This window comes from Ovis canadensis, chromosome 5, assembly GCF_042477335.2.
Source record: "Ovis canadensis isolate MfBH-ARS-UI-01 breed Bighorn chromosome 5, ARS-UI_OviCan_v2, whole genome shotgun sequence".
Taxonomy (NCBI): Eukaryota; Metazoa; Chordata; class Mammalia; order Artiodactyla; family Bovidae; genus Ovis; species Ovis canadensis.
Window position 1 is genome coordinate 56,157,820 of NC_091249.1, and position 13,952 is coordinate 56,171,771.

Genomic DNA, 13,952 nt, shown 5'->3' on the forward strand with positions numbered 1-13,952 from the left:
GCTTTTTCCCCAAGGTCAAGCTTTTTTTCCAAGTCTTTTAATTTCATGGCTACAGTCACCATCTGCAGTGATTTTGGAGCCCAAGAAAATAAAGCCTGTTACAGTTTCCATTGTTTCCCCATCGATATGCCATGAGGTGATGGGACCTGGAACAACAGACTGGTTCCAAATAGGAAAAGGAGTATGTCAAGGCTGTATATTGTCACCCTGCTTATTTAACTTCTATGCAGAGTACATCATGAGAAATGCTGGACTGGAAGAAGCACAAGGTGGAATCAAGATTGCCGTGAGAAATATCAATAACCTCAGAAATGCAGATGACACCACCCTTATGGCAGAAAGTGAAGACGAATGAAAAAAAAAAAAGAAGAAGAAGAAAAAAAAAGCCTCTTGATGAAAGTGAAAGAGGAGAGTGAAAAAGTTGGCTTAAAGCTCAACATTCAGAAAAAGAAGATCATGGCATCTGGTCCCATCACTTCATGGGAAATAGATGGGGAAACAGTGGAAACAGTGTCAGACTTAATTTTTTGGGGGGCTCCAAAATCACTGCAGATGGTGACTGCAGCCATGAAATTTAAAGACGCTTACTCCTTGGAAAGAAAGTTATGACCAACCTAGATAGCATATTGAAAAGCAGAGACATTACTTTGCCAACAAAGGTCCATCTAGTCAAGGCTATGGTTTTTCCAGTGGTCATGTATGGATGTGACAGTTGAACTGTGAAGAAAGCTGAGCGCCGAAGAATTGATGCTTTTGAACTGTGGTGTTGGAGAAGATTCTTGAAAGTCCCTTGGACTGCAAGGAGATCCAACCAGTCCATCCTAAAGGAGATCAGTCCTGGGTGTTCTTTGGAAGGATGATGCTAAAGCTGAAACTCCAGTACTTTGGCCACCTCATGTGAAGAGTTGACTCATCGGAAAAGACTCTGATGCTGGGAGGGATTGGGGGCAGGAGGAGAAGGGGACGACAGAGGATGAGATGGCTGGATGGCATCACCGACTTGATGGACGTGAGTTTGAGTGAACTCTGGGAGATGGTGATGGACAGGGAGGCCTGGCGTGCTGCAATTTATGGGGTCGCAAAGAGTCGGACACGACTGAGAGACTGAACTGAACTGATGGGACCTGATGCCAAGATCTTAGTTTCTTGAATGTTGAGTTTTAAGCCAGCTTCTTTACTCTCCTCTTTCACTTTCATGAAGAGGTTCTTTAGTTCTTCTTCGCTTTCTGCCCACAAGGGTGTCCTCTGGGAACTGGAAATTCAGTGCCTTTGGCAGGTGGGGAAGCTTCAAGCTGATTATTAGAGTATTAATATTTCTTTCTGTCCTCCTAACTAGCCCTTGGGAGTTCCATTATTTAGTATCTACATGTAAAACTTTTTCAATGCCTGTTAAAATAGAAGACAGCAAACCCAGCATCCACATCTTGGTTTCTAAAACATGCCCCCAGGGATAGGAACCAGGCTCCTTGGCAAATTGGCTGGTTCTAGGATGAAGCTAGGGCTTCCCTCATAGCTCAGTCAGTAAAGAATCTGCCTGCAATGCAGGAGACCTGGGTTTGATTCCTGGGTGGAAGATCCCCTGGAGAAGGAAATGGCAATCCACTCCAGTATCCTTGCCTAGAAAATTCCATGGACAGAGGAGTCTGGCGGGCTACAGTTCACGGGGTCGCAAGAGTCAGACACAACTTAGCAACTAAACCACCACCAAACCAGGATGAGGCAGGAATATACCAAGAAGCCCTGTGCATCTTGTAGCAGCAGAAAGTAAGGCCATTTCTCAAATAAATAAATAAATATAGGGGTGCCTCAGCGAGACACAAGAGCCATTGAAGGGGCTCCCAAAAGCCAAATCTTGAACACTCTAAGCAAGAAAAAGGAATATTAGATCGCAACCCAAACTAAAAATTAAATGCCCAGGCATCCATACTGATAGAACTGGCTAAACACTGAACACACAGGGTGAAAGAGAAAAATCTCTCCTGGAGAATTTTCAGTAGTAAACATGGATACTCCAGCTTCAGACAGGTGGAGATCAGCAGAGGTCAGTAGCAAGGATCCCCAAGGAAAGCAGGGAGTTCTGGTGTGGCTCAATAAACTCAGGCTAAGGGGCCCTGCAGGACACACAGCCAGTCCCAGACACACACAGATGGAAAACGTGGGGGAGGAAGCCACATATAGACAGAATCAGAGGCTTGAAGGATGTGGTCACAAGCCAAGGGAGGCTGGAGCCCCTAGAAGCTGGAAGAGGCAGGGAGGACCTTCCCCTGGAGCCTCCAAAGAGAGTAGGACACTGGGACACTTGATCTTGGACTTATGCCTCTAGAACTGGGCGCCAATAAATTTGTTTTGTTTTTTTGCCAGGTCTTAGTTGCAGCATGCACAATCTATTTCCCTGACCAGGGATCGATCCCAGGCCCCCTCCATTGGGAGAGCTGTCCTAGCCACTAGAGCACCAAGGAAGTCCCTCATATTCCTATAGTTTTTAAACTGCAGTGTGGTGTATTGTGTTCAGCCACTCGGGAAGCTCACACAAGTGACCTTTTTGGAGGTCACACAGGTGGCAGGTGGAAGACTTAGGGTTTCAGCCTGGGCACCCAGGAGGGGACCAGCCAGGGCAGCATAGCCAAGGGCCAAGATCTCCTGGCAGAGTCTTCACACACACCTGCCTCCACCTGGGGTCTCACTTAGCACCAGCCTTCTCCTAAGGCCTGCATCCCTCAATGACCAGGACCCAAGGGCATCGTGAGTGCCTGGAGCATCCCCAGCCCTGCCCCAAGGGAAAACCCCACAGCAAGAGACCAGAGCACCAGAAATTTATTGAACACTCTGCTTTTCCCAAAGCACAACTAGCCACACCCACAGGGATTGTGGGAGGGAGAGAGTGGGGTAGTCTCCCAGCCCTGCTCTCCTGTGCCAGGCCAGGGTGACCAGCAGGAGGACATCCCAGAGCCAGGCTGGGGGCGGAGGACACAGAGAGGGGAAGAGGACAGTCTGAGGGTGAAGGCTTCTGTCTGGAAGTCCCACGTCCCCAGCACAATGCGAGAGGGGTATGTAGAGCAGATGGGGCCCTGAGAACAACCAAAGGGCACCACGAAGGCAACACACATTCTCCAAAGAGGGTGACACCATTTTTTAAGATGAAGCTCCTGTCCTGGGTCAGAGGGAACACACAGGCTCGAGCACGCGCACACACATACACAAAAATGTTACACTTCTGCGAAGAGGGGCAGAGCCCCAGAGACCCAAGCCAAAAACTGGGAGCGGGTCAAGCAGGGACTGGAATGAAGCCCCCCGATTTATCACTTGGGGTGAGTTTTTGTTTTTTTCTTCTCAAAAGGGATATGTAAAAATCCACAACAAATCATGCCAAATTCATTAAGAATGATAAAAACCCAGCCTCTCCCTCCTCATTTAAGCATCACGTGGGGCCAAAATAGCCCACCGAGGAAGTGGCAGGGAAGTGACCAGGCTGGGTGCCTCCTCCCCAGTCGGAGCCTGGGGGCGGATAGCGCAGGCAGCCCAGCTGCTGGCTTTAATCTGGAAAGCTGGGCAGGGAGGGGGCGGGGGCCACCCCAAGGGGAAGAGCACATTTCCAAGGGAAAATTCTAAAAATAATAAAAGATATTTGAGCGGACGGTACTGGAGGTTTTGGCGCTGGGGGTGGGGATGGGGGTGGGGCCGCCATCAGCTGCGCTGCTCCAGGTAGGCAGACAGGAGCAGCCCTGGTGGCAGGAAGTCCAGGTGGCGATTGCTGACCTTCATCTGCCGCTTGCCCTCCAGGTCAGCGCCTGCAGCAGAGACAGGCAAGATTAGGAAGGCGGCGAGGGTGCTGGCACCCAGAGACGGAGCCCTCTGCCCACCCTGAGGGAGGTTCCCAGGAGTTAAGTTGCCCCACCCCCCAGGTCCCAGGGCAGTGTATTCAGCAGCTCCTACTTCCAGCCTGCTTTCCCTCTTCCATTACTTATCCCGTGTCCTAATGGCACCCAGATGAACTACTGAGACACACTGGCCCGGTGTCAAGGGGACTAAACAAGGGTCCTGCCCTCTTTGGTCTCCCACGCCCTCAGAGGAAATTCTAGGCCCTAGGTGACTCAGTCCCCACTGACCTCCCTTTTCCCAATTCATGTCACCCCAAAACCTGAATATAGCGGTACACAACCCAAGCTAGGGCCAACTCCCAGCCTCTGCCCTGGCTGTTCCCTCTTCCTTGATCCCCATATTCTAGGGCGGTTCTCCTATGTTCAGGCCAGGGTCCTACTCTGGCAGATAAACACCCCCAGCCCAGCCCCTCCATGTCAAGTCAATGGGAACAAAAGCAAGTGTGGGAGCCACACCTCCCTTAGAGCCATCCTGAGAGGAACCATCTTGGGGTTGCCATGGAAACTGTTTCCTCCACAACTCTGGGCAGGAGACAGATAGGCCTGGAAAGTATGGACCCTGTGGGACGCCAAGGGCCATGAAGGGCCTGCGAGGACCCTCCCTGGGGGGACTTTGTCCCAACAGCATCCCCACTGAAAAAGGGGGTGCTGGACCCTGGAGGGGAGACTTGCCAAAAGTCACACTTGTGGCACAGTGGAGGTGGGCTACAGCCAAGTGAGAACTCTACAGACACTAGGGTCCCCTCATCTCATCAGGCCCCTGAAGATGCAGACAGAGGCATGTCTATGTCCACAGCATCATCCATCATGGGAACAGAGGTACAGGAGCTGCTGTTGAATTAAGGCAGCATCCCCCTGTTACCTTTGTGCTCATGATGTCCCTCCTCCCCTGATGCCTATTGCTGGGTGAAAAGACGCCAGTAAGCCCAGCCTCAGTTTCCCCGGGACAGAATCAGCTAACTGGGGCCCAGGGGCCACCAGGCACTTACTGGCTGAGATGAGATCCATGTACTGGCAGATGGCGTGAAGCAGGAGCCTCTCAAAGCTGCAGAGAATGGGTGGTGAGTGGCCCGAGCTGGGCACCGTGGGAGGGGGGTGCCCACTGCACCTCTCCCCACACATTCACCTGTTGTCCAGCATGGCCGTGTACACGGCCTGGGGGGAAACAGAAAAGAATCTCAGCAGCCGCTCCTCCCAGGTCTCCAGTGTTTCCTGCAGGAGAGACAGGTCCAGCGGTCAGGTCAGCTGTGGCACCCTGGCCCCCCAAATCCATGCCAGCCTCTGGAGCCCAAAGTCTTGGGTTCAAATGTGGCCTCTGACTCACTACATGAAGCTACTTAACCATTTCCAAGGATACCAGGCACTTAGACATATCCACACTTTTGAATGTCTCAGGCTTCTGCCTGGTTAACTACACATCCATCAGTACCCAACTTCCTTGCCCCTGCCGCTCCCACCCTCAAGGAGAGCCCTTGCCCAGCTCTGAGTCCTGCACTCTGATCACATTGGTCTGTATCCTGCCCATCTCCATCACACCCCGTTCACTGGGTTTCTGGTCTCCCCTCAACCCAGCCCCTAGTTAAGAAGCTGAGAAAAAAGGCCTTCAAGAAAGACCAAAGACAAAGAGAGGCAAGAGAGTACAAGGCCGGAGCCTGGTACTCACCATGGGAATGCGGCTCCGCTTGAGAACAGCTCGCAGACGCCTACTGATGCGCTGGAAGCACTCCCGGGGCGTGTAGGCCGGGTCCTCTGCGAGGAGAGTCCGAGCAGTGGGGCAGATGAGGGAGCACAGCCCCAGGCCCCACCCACACAGGAGACTCCACCCTACCCACACTGGCCCCGCCCACACCGGGGTCCTCCCATCTACAAAGCCCCGCCTACACATCAGACTCCTCCCCTACCTATTCTGGTCCCATCCCCACCAGGCTCCTCCCTACCTGCCCTGGCCCCACTCTCTCACCCTAGGCCACTCCCCCACCATCTGACCGCCCCCGCCCCCGCCCCCCAGGCCACGCACCCATCATGCTTCTGACTGCCAGTTGCACCCTAGATCCAGACCCACCTCTCCGCCGGTCTTCACCGCGGGTAGGCCCCCTCCTCCGTGCCTTGCTCTTGCCCTCATCCTCCAGGTAGCGGAGAACACGCTCCTGCTCCTCCCCAGAGCGGTTCATGAAGTCGTTCCAGATCTGGAAGAGAGGCAGGCAGGCCCTGACTGATGACTGCGCACTCTCAAGCCTCAGTTCCCCCATTTGGCCAATGCACATGGTGGGGCCACAAGCGCACGGAATTACTCCTCGTGGACACATTTGACCACTGGGTCAACAGTTTGTGGATCATCTGTGTTGGGGGGTGTCAGTATGGACCAAATACATTCCCAATTCTGTCAGTAATTCCAAGGTAAGCAAACGAACCTCAGGTGCTGGAAGGTTCTGGGGTGGAGGGATTGCTGGCCTCTTGAGGGAGACCCAGGGACGTTCATCAAGGGACCCAGAGAGGGTTCAGTGGAAGCAGTGCTGGTGGTTTGGGGGAGGGGGGAGCCAGGCAGGACATGGGGCCCCACCTCCACATAGGTCTCATTGCTGCAGGCTTCTGCAAAGATGCCAGGTGCCGCAGGGGGTGCCAGGTCCCCATCCTCTGGGCCAGGTGTTCCTCCTTCTGTCTCCAGCAGAGTCAGGAGGTACTGTGCTAAATGGAAACAAATAGTTTCTGGGCTCAGGGTTACCCCAGGCTTCATGGGGTCCAGAGGCCCATGTTTCCTCCCATCCCCCCCACCTCTATATTTAGGGCCTTTACTCTCCGGCTCACACCAGCCTCCCCTCCTCCACACTCCAGCTGTCTTTCCCAGAAGACACAGGAACCGTCCAGCCTCCAAAACTCCTTCTACATCGCCCTGGCTTGGTTTGTTGAATTCCTACACCACCTTTAGGGCCCCAGCTCCAATGCCCAGAGCTTCCTCACATTGTCCAGCTCAGGGCCAGGCTCAGATAACAGAACATGCACGCCATTGCTGTCTGAGGCCTAGGAGCCCCCAGGAGGCGCCCTTTGACCCCTGCTCACTGTTCTCCAGGCGCTGGAGGCTCTTCCGCCCCTTGGCCTTGGGCACGAGGTCTGAGTTCCGCACAGCCTGGTTGATGAAGTGCTGCTTCCGCCGGGAGGCCGAGAGCCTCTTCACCTGGGAGCTGGCTAGAGCGGGCAAGCAGCCCGGAAGGGGCCTGTGGGTCAGGTTTGGGGTTGGGGGGGGCAGTCCTCAGGGCCAAAACAGGCCAGGACCCCCAGGAAGAACCCTACCATCACCGCTCTCTCACAGCCAACCCCGGCTTGGTTTCCCTCTGCAGTGGGAAGCTCACCCCCATTGCATGTGGAGCCCTGGACCCTTAGAATGTCACTGTGCGGCATCGATGGCTCAGGAGGCAGATACCACTGAGGACAGATGAGTAAACCAAGGCTCACTGAAGGGAAGCCACACATTGGTGGGGGCGGTGAGGGGGCTGAGGAAGCTGCTCCCCTTGCTCCCAGGCTTCCAGGTTTGAGCTGCAAGCCATTGAGGCCCGCGTCTCCTTCCTCTGGGAGTTTCTCAAGAGATTTAATTTGATGATGCATTCCTACCTGCCCCCCCAACCCCTAGCCTCTGACAGCAGGTAAACCAGAAAACAGCCCCCAGAAGCTAAGGCGCTACCTGAACCTACCTGCTATGTGCTCAGGGCCTGGATGGAGAAAGCAGGCAGAGTGGCCCCCTCTGAGCACAGGTACTAATCCTGGAAATGGATTAGTGGCCCAGGCAGGCCTCCCACTGGGAACCTGAGGGCCAGGCAGTAGGTGGCTACGTGGGAGGGAGGGGGCAGGTATTGAATGGAAACTTCCTGGTAAGAAGCTGCAGGGCTGTCATGGTCAGCCCATAGTCAGGGCCCCACCAGGCTCAGAAACCCTCATACTGAGAGGCTGATGGTAGATTCTGAGCCTTGGACGGTCTGGGGTGCCAGGACTCCCCCTTCCTCCTTGCCCTGCACTCTGGTCCTAGCCCACCAGGCACCCCCTCTGTGCTGGCTGTCCCCCACCCCACTGGATGCCCGTGCCCCAGGCTCCTCACTCCTCACTCCCATCTCCTTTTGCCTTCTGTTCAAACCTCCCCAGCCCCTCACTGATTTCTTCTCCTGATGGCCACACCTCCTACCTCCCTGCCCACAACCCACCATGACCTCCATGTGCAGGTAGGGTCTGGTGTCCATTGTACCCTGGTCTGGCATACAGTAGGTGCTCAGAAAATAATCACCAATCAGGTCTCCAACAAAACCCCATGACTTCAAGACTGAATAGAACCCAGAGTCCAGAATTTCACCCAAACTTTCCTGGTGTTTGGGTGATCCCAAGACACAAATTAAAAACAGTGTGACTCCTCATGCACAAACAGCTGCTAGAAAATGCCATGAAGCCCTAGGATATGAAACAAGGTGCCTCAAAGAGGTTAGGAGTGAAGCCCATGCTTATTAAGGCTTATACATATAAAACTCCTTGAAAGGAAAGCTATGACAAACCTGGACAGCGTATTAAAAAGCAAAGACATCACTATACAAAGGCCTGTATAGTCAAGGCTATGGTTTTTCTAGTAGTCATGTATGGATGTTTGACAGTTGGACCATAAAGAAGGCTGAACACTGAAGAACTGATGCTTTCAAATTGTGGCCTTGGAGAAGACGCTTCAGAGTCCCCTGGACTGCAAAGAGATCAAACCGGTCAGTCCTAAAGGAAATCAACCCTGAATATTCACTGGAAGGACTGATGGTGAAGCTGAAGCTCCAATACTTTGGCCACTTTATGTGAAGAGCTTTCTCACTGGAAAAGACTCTGATCTGAGGAGGAGTGAGGGCAGGAGGAGAAGGGGGCGGCAGAGGATAAGATGGTTGGATGGCATCACTGACTCAATGGACATGAGTTTGAGGAAATTCCGGGAGATAGTGAAGGACGGGGAAGACCGGCATGCGGCCATACATAGGGTCGCAAAGAGTCGGACACAACTTAGCCACTGAACAAAACAGAGTCCCCAGTGTTAAGTTCTTGCCCTGGACAGAAAGGTTGTTACATCTTGATCAGGAAGCGAACAGGCTGATGAGCCCCATCTATGAAGAATTAGCTGCTGGATAAATTAATCTGGCACAAGTACCCATCAGTGGAGACACACAATCAGTGGATAGGATTCAAGCACTTTCATTACTGGGGCCTGAATTCAGTCTCTGGTCAGGGAACTAAGATCCCACAGGAAGCACTGAGCAGCCAATAAGAAAAACAAAATAGGAGACCAGCATGCAGGCAGAGGCAGGGGTCAAGCCTGGTATCTCAGCCTTGAGCTTGAATCCCAGCTATGATACTTAACGCTGTGACCCAGAGCCTCAGGTCTTTCTCTGCAAAGAGGATAAGAATGTCCCCCTGCCAGTCCAGGAGGGGCACTCAGAGCCAAGAGAAACCAGGACACACACCTCTCCCCAAGCTGCCACCTGCTTGGTTTCCTCCTGTGACTGGGAGCTCACCCCCTGAGCCACAAGACTGATCACAGCAACATTCCTGGTTAAGTGACAGTCCTTAGTTAATCAATCACTGTCACAATAGGAGGCAAATACTACCATCCAGACACCCTTTATTCAGATTTGCAAACCAAGGAGCAAAGTCTTTATCCCAAGGTCCCACAGCAGCAAAGAAGGCAACTGGGAGAGGATGGGGCAAATCAAGTCAGCACATAGCCAGTGACTCTGAGGCTGGATGTGGCCTTCCCGAGGCCTGGGCACCAACACCCCGAGCTCCAGATTCAGCCGTGGCCTCCTCAGGGCTCTGAAACCTGTGTCTCCACCCCAGCAGCTGGACGCATGCCAGGATGGTGCCTGGTAGGGCTGATAACAAGACCACATCCGGGGGGAGCTGTTGGGAACATCAGAGCTGGGTGGGACTCAGGGAGAGGTCAGGCCCTTGGGGTGTGCGGCTCCCTGTTACTTCAGGACCCAACGTGGAACCAGGGTTGGAACCTGGTCTGAGCAGGACCACTCCCAAGCCACCAGCCTCTGCTTCCCTCTGGGGCCACAGTGGGGCGAGGGGCTCAAACTCAGGTCTGGTGGACCCCTCAGACCACACCCCACTGTGCTAAGATCCAGCTGCTCCCTGCCCTGCTCCACCACTACCTGTGGCTCCCCAGCACCCTCAAGGCAAGGCTCAGACCCTCCCTGGCCTGGCACTGCACTTGCCTAGTCCCACAGGGCTCCTTGCTCTCTAGGATCCCAGCACCTTCCAGCAGGAGCCTTGGGGCTGATCGCAGGACATCCATGCCCCACCCTGTCTCTCCCTTTCACTCCCTCTGCTCCAGGCACAGTCCTTTTACTGCATTTTTAAACCCACCTCAGGCCCTTTGCATGTGCTCAGCCTCCTGCCTGAAGCAACCTTTTCCTGGCTCCCAGTCTAGGCTCAAAAGTTACCTCATGGGAGAAACCACCCCGCCCCCAAGCTGGCCCAATCAGCCCCATTTCCGGCTTCACCAGTTGGCATCAGCAACCAGCTGGCCCTCACACTTGTTTACTCCTGATTCTCACCTCCTTCACTAACCCCAAATGATAAGGACAGGGTCCCTCTCTGCCCTTGCTGTGCCCTCAGAACCTGGCCCCCAGCAGGTTCTCAAGAGCTGTTTGTTGAATGAATACCTGAACTTCTGTTTATACTCACCCAAGTGCCAGTTCATTTGGGTGGCCAGAAGCTGGCCACCCAAAGAGACCACTTTACAGACGGGGAAACTGACCACACAGAAAGGCGCCTGAGGTTTCCTGGACCAGGCAGGCCTCAGGGAAAAGTCTATACCTGGCAGGGGCCAACATCCAACAGGGATGGATGGGCCTGACGGTGGGAACAGCTGCTAAGCCAGGTTGGCCCCAGGGAGGACAGACAAGCTCCTTTGCCTCCCCCAACTCTGCTCCCCAGTTTTGAGACTGGCCTTTGACATCTACTCCTCTGGGCAAAAATACACCTTCTCAGGCACCGGCCCCTCCCCCAGAGACAGGCCAGAGAGGAACCTACGTCCCCAGCAGGAAACCAAGGAGGGCTCAGAGCGGAGGTGACTCAGGTTGGGGCGGGGCTGACTGGAGAGCAAACCACCACCACACCCAGAACACAGAGGTGAGGGGGGTGGGGACAGGTCAGAGGGACTCTGCTGTCAGGTAAATTACCCACTTTGGGCAGTTAAGGCCCTTTAAAAGGGGGTAAATAACCACATCTGTAGACACCGGTATAGCTTCTGGGTAAATACCCGGGTGGAAGTAATAACACCAAATAAAAAAATACAATAAAGCAGTCATAAAATACCAAAATGATAAAATTATTTTAAGACACCTACAATAGTAAGCTATTTAAGATAATTATCAAAGAACAGATGGTCCACTTTGCTGGGCACCTCCAACCGCAGGGTCACCAACCCCAGCCACTCTGAGAGGGGGCCCGTTGTTCCATTTTACAGATGGGGAGACCGAGGCACAGCAGCGGGTACTAACCTGCCCAGGCCGTTTAGACACCCATGAAGGAGCAGAAACGGAACACAAGCAACCAGGGTGGACCGTGGGGATTTCTGAATAAATACTCCGGTTAGGAAGAAACCTACGACCCCCCCCAACTCCGGGGGTGGGTGGGTACCCATATGGGGTCGTCCACCCGCTTCCAGTCTACGTCCCAGGACACACAGCCTCGTGTTAACCGGCTGTGTAAGATCCCCTTTCTTCTGGGTGTTACCCGGAGAAAAACAAAGAGCGCGTCCGCCTGGAAGTTGGGGGCAGACAACCCCGACGGGTACCCAGGACCGGTGCTGAGTGAATCCCCAGTTTGGAGACACGAACAGCTGCCAGTGGGAAAACTCCAGATCACCACCAGCGCGGTGACGGGTACGTCGCGCTCAGCGGCAGCGCCTCCCCGGAGCCGGCGATTCGGCGCCTGGGACCCCCGAGGCTCCGGGATTCCAGCGCCCCGGGCTCCGCAAACGCGGACGCGGGGGTGCCCCGCTGCGCTCCGGCAAGTACCCAGGCATGACGGGGATGGGGTTTCCCCAGGAACACCCTGTAACAACAAAGCCCCTAGCCACCCAGCTCCACTCGACTGGGGTACCCCCAGGAAAAGGGGCGGGGCGGGGGCTGCCGCCCGCGAGGGGTAAGGGGTGGGGGCCCCGGAAGCGCGCCCCGCCCGCCCCCAAGCAGCGCTCACAGCGTCCGCCGCCCGCCCGGGACGACCCTCGCCGCCGCCGCTGTTTCCTCGGGACCGGCCTCAGGGTTCTCCAGAACGACCATAGCTTGGATTCCGCCGCCGCTGCTGGCGCCGCCGCCCGGCAGGGCCTTCTCCGGGCCCGGCAGGAAGTGACGGGCGCCCGGAGGCGGGCTAAGGCGGAGCCTGGAGGCTGGACATGCCGGGCGGCGACCCGGCCACGTCCCTGCCAGGCCCCGGCGGCGGGCCGGGGACACCGAGGCCCCTGCCCCAGGGGACACAGCTGCCCCCTGGCCGCTGCCGGGCTGTGGGCAGAGCCCCCTGCTCCCGGGGGACCCTGGGGAAATTGAGGCCTGGGGAGGGAGGCAGGAAGGGGACGTCCTTTTCAAATGTTTGGACAGACCTAGTGCCCCGTGCCACACACCACCCCACCCCACCCCACAGCTGCAGCAGGGCTCTCCTTCCACCAGCCCCCTCCGGGAACCTCCTTCAAAGAGCAGCCTCCAGATCCCCGTTGAGTGCCTCAGTTTACTCTTCTCTAAAGATACAACGTTGAAAGGACTGATGCTGAAGCTCAAGCTCCAATACTTTGGCCACCTGATGCGAAGAACTGACTCATTGGAAAAGACCCTGATGCTGGTAAAGATTGAAGGCAGGAGGAGAAGGGGACGACAGAGGATGAGATGGTTGGGTGGCATCACCTACTCGATGGACATGAGTTTGAGCAAGCTCTGGGAGTTGGTGATGGACAGGGAAGCCTAGCATGTTGCAGTCCGTGGGTTCACAAAGTCAGACAGGACTGAGCAACTGAACAAAACTGAAAGATACAACAAGGACTTCTCTGGTGGTCCTGTGGCTGAGACTCCTCCAGCCCAGTGCAAGGGTCCAGGTTTGATCCCCGGTCAGGGAACTAGAGTCTGCTTGCCTCAATTAAGACCTGGGGCAGACAAATACATAAATAGAAAATTAACATTAAAGAAAAAAAAAAGGAACAAAGCTAGCGGCACCTTTCTTTGCCTTTTAGAATTTATTCATTTAGCAAATGCCCACTGTCACTGGGGTAGCGGCTAAGCTCTCCAGACCCAGTGGTAATCAAACAGACCCCTTCCCCTGTGTGGGATCAGGAAGAGAGGACTTTTGGAAAGAGGATTAACATATGCAAAAGTGAGAAGGGTGTGGCAGCCAGAAGGAACAGTCAGTGTAAAGGTCCTGGGGCATCCAGATAGCCAGGGCAGGATAATGGGAGAAGAGGGTGGTGCTGGGCAGAATAGAGGTAGAGAAGAGGGGATAGACCAAAGGTGGTCCTTCAATGATAGATCTGGTTTTTGACCCAAGGGCAATGGGTAGCCAGGGGAGGTTTAAGAACAGAAACTTAGAGCTGCTCTAGAATCTAGAATCCATCCTTCATTCCACAAGAAAAGTGGGAAACTGGGACCATGATGGGCCTTCCCAGGTGATGCTAGTGGTAAAGAACCCCCCTGCCAACGCAGGTAGACATAAGAGACCCAGGTTTGATCCCTGTGTGGGGAAGATCTCTTGGAAAGGGAAATGGCAACCCACTCCAGTATTCTTGCCTAGAGAATCCCATGGACAAAGGAGCTTGGTGGACTACAGTCCATGGGATCGAAAATAATCAGACACAACTGAAGCAACTTAGCACGCATGTTCACAAGACCATGACATGGGACAGCAAGGGATGCAACCCACCCAGGTCCAGCCTGGTGGACACTACACAGGACAAATGATCACACTGCTGTAAAAAGTGAAGAGCAAGAGGAGGAAAAAAAAAGAGGAGGAACTATTACAAGACCCAAGAAAGCACACACTGTATGACCTCGTGCAGATAAACATGGAAGGAAG

The 13,952-nt window shown here is 54.4% G+C and overlaps 1 protein-coding gene across 1 annotated transcript; it reads right to left on the reverse strand.

Annotated features, from left to right (window-relative positions):
* Positions 1–2,796: 2,796 nt before the first annotated feature.
* R3HDM4 (R3H domain containing 4) lies at positions 2,797–13,074 on the reverse strand. The gene is made up of 8 exons (XM_069591931.1): positions 12,096–13,074; positions 6,936–7,090; positions 6,439–6,563; positions 5,941–6,064; positions 5,542–5,627; positions 5,005–5,090; positions 4,868–4,923; positions 2,797–3,788 (listed from the first exon to the last, which is right to left on the reverse strand). Exons 1-8 carry the CDS (start codon positions 12,788–12,790, stop codon positions 3,685–3,687), a joined length of 1,431 nt encoding a protein of 476 aa, XP_069448032.1. The 5' UTR covers positions 12,791–13,074; the 3' UTR covers positions 2,797–3,684.
* Between the last annotated feature and the right edge of the window lie 878 nt (positions 13,075–13,952).

Bases quoted from the DNA above. Each gene is read 5' to 3' on its own strand.
- R3HDM4 (XM_069591931.1), bottom strand. From the start codon at position 12,790: ATGCCACCCAACCATCTCATCCTCTGTCGTCCCCTTCTCCTCCTGCCT. The intron at 7,091-12,095 runs GTGAGCGCTGCT...CCTGACCCACAG, and splicing joins CCGGGCGGGCGGCGGACGCT to GCCCCTTCCGGGCTGCTTGC. The intron at 6,564-6,935 runs GTGAGCAGGGGT...GTTTCCATTTAG, and splicing joins CCTCCAGCGCCTGGAGAACA to CACAGTACCTCCTGACTCTG.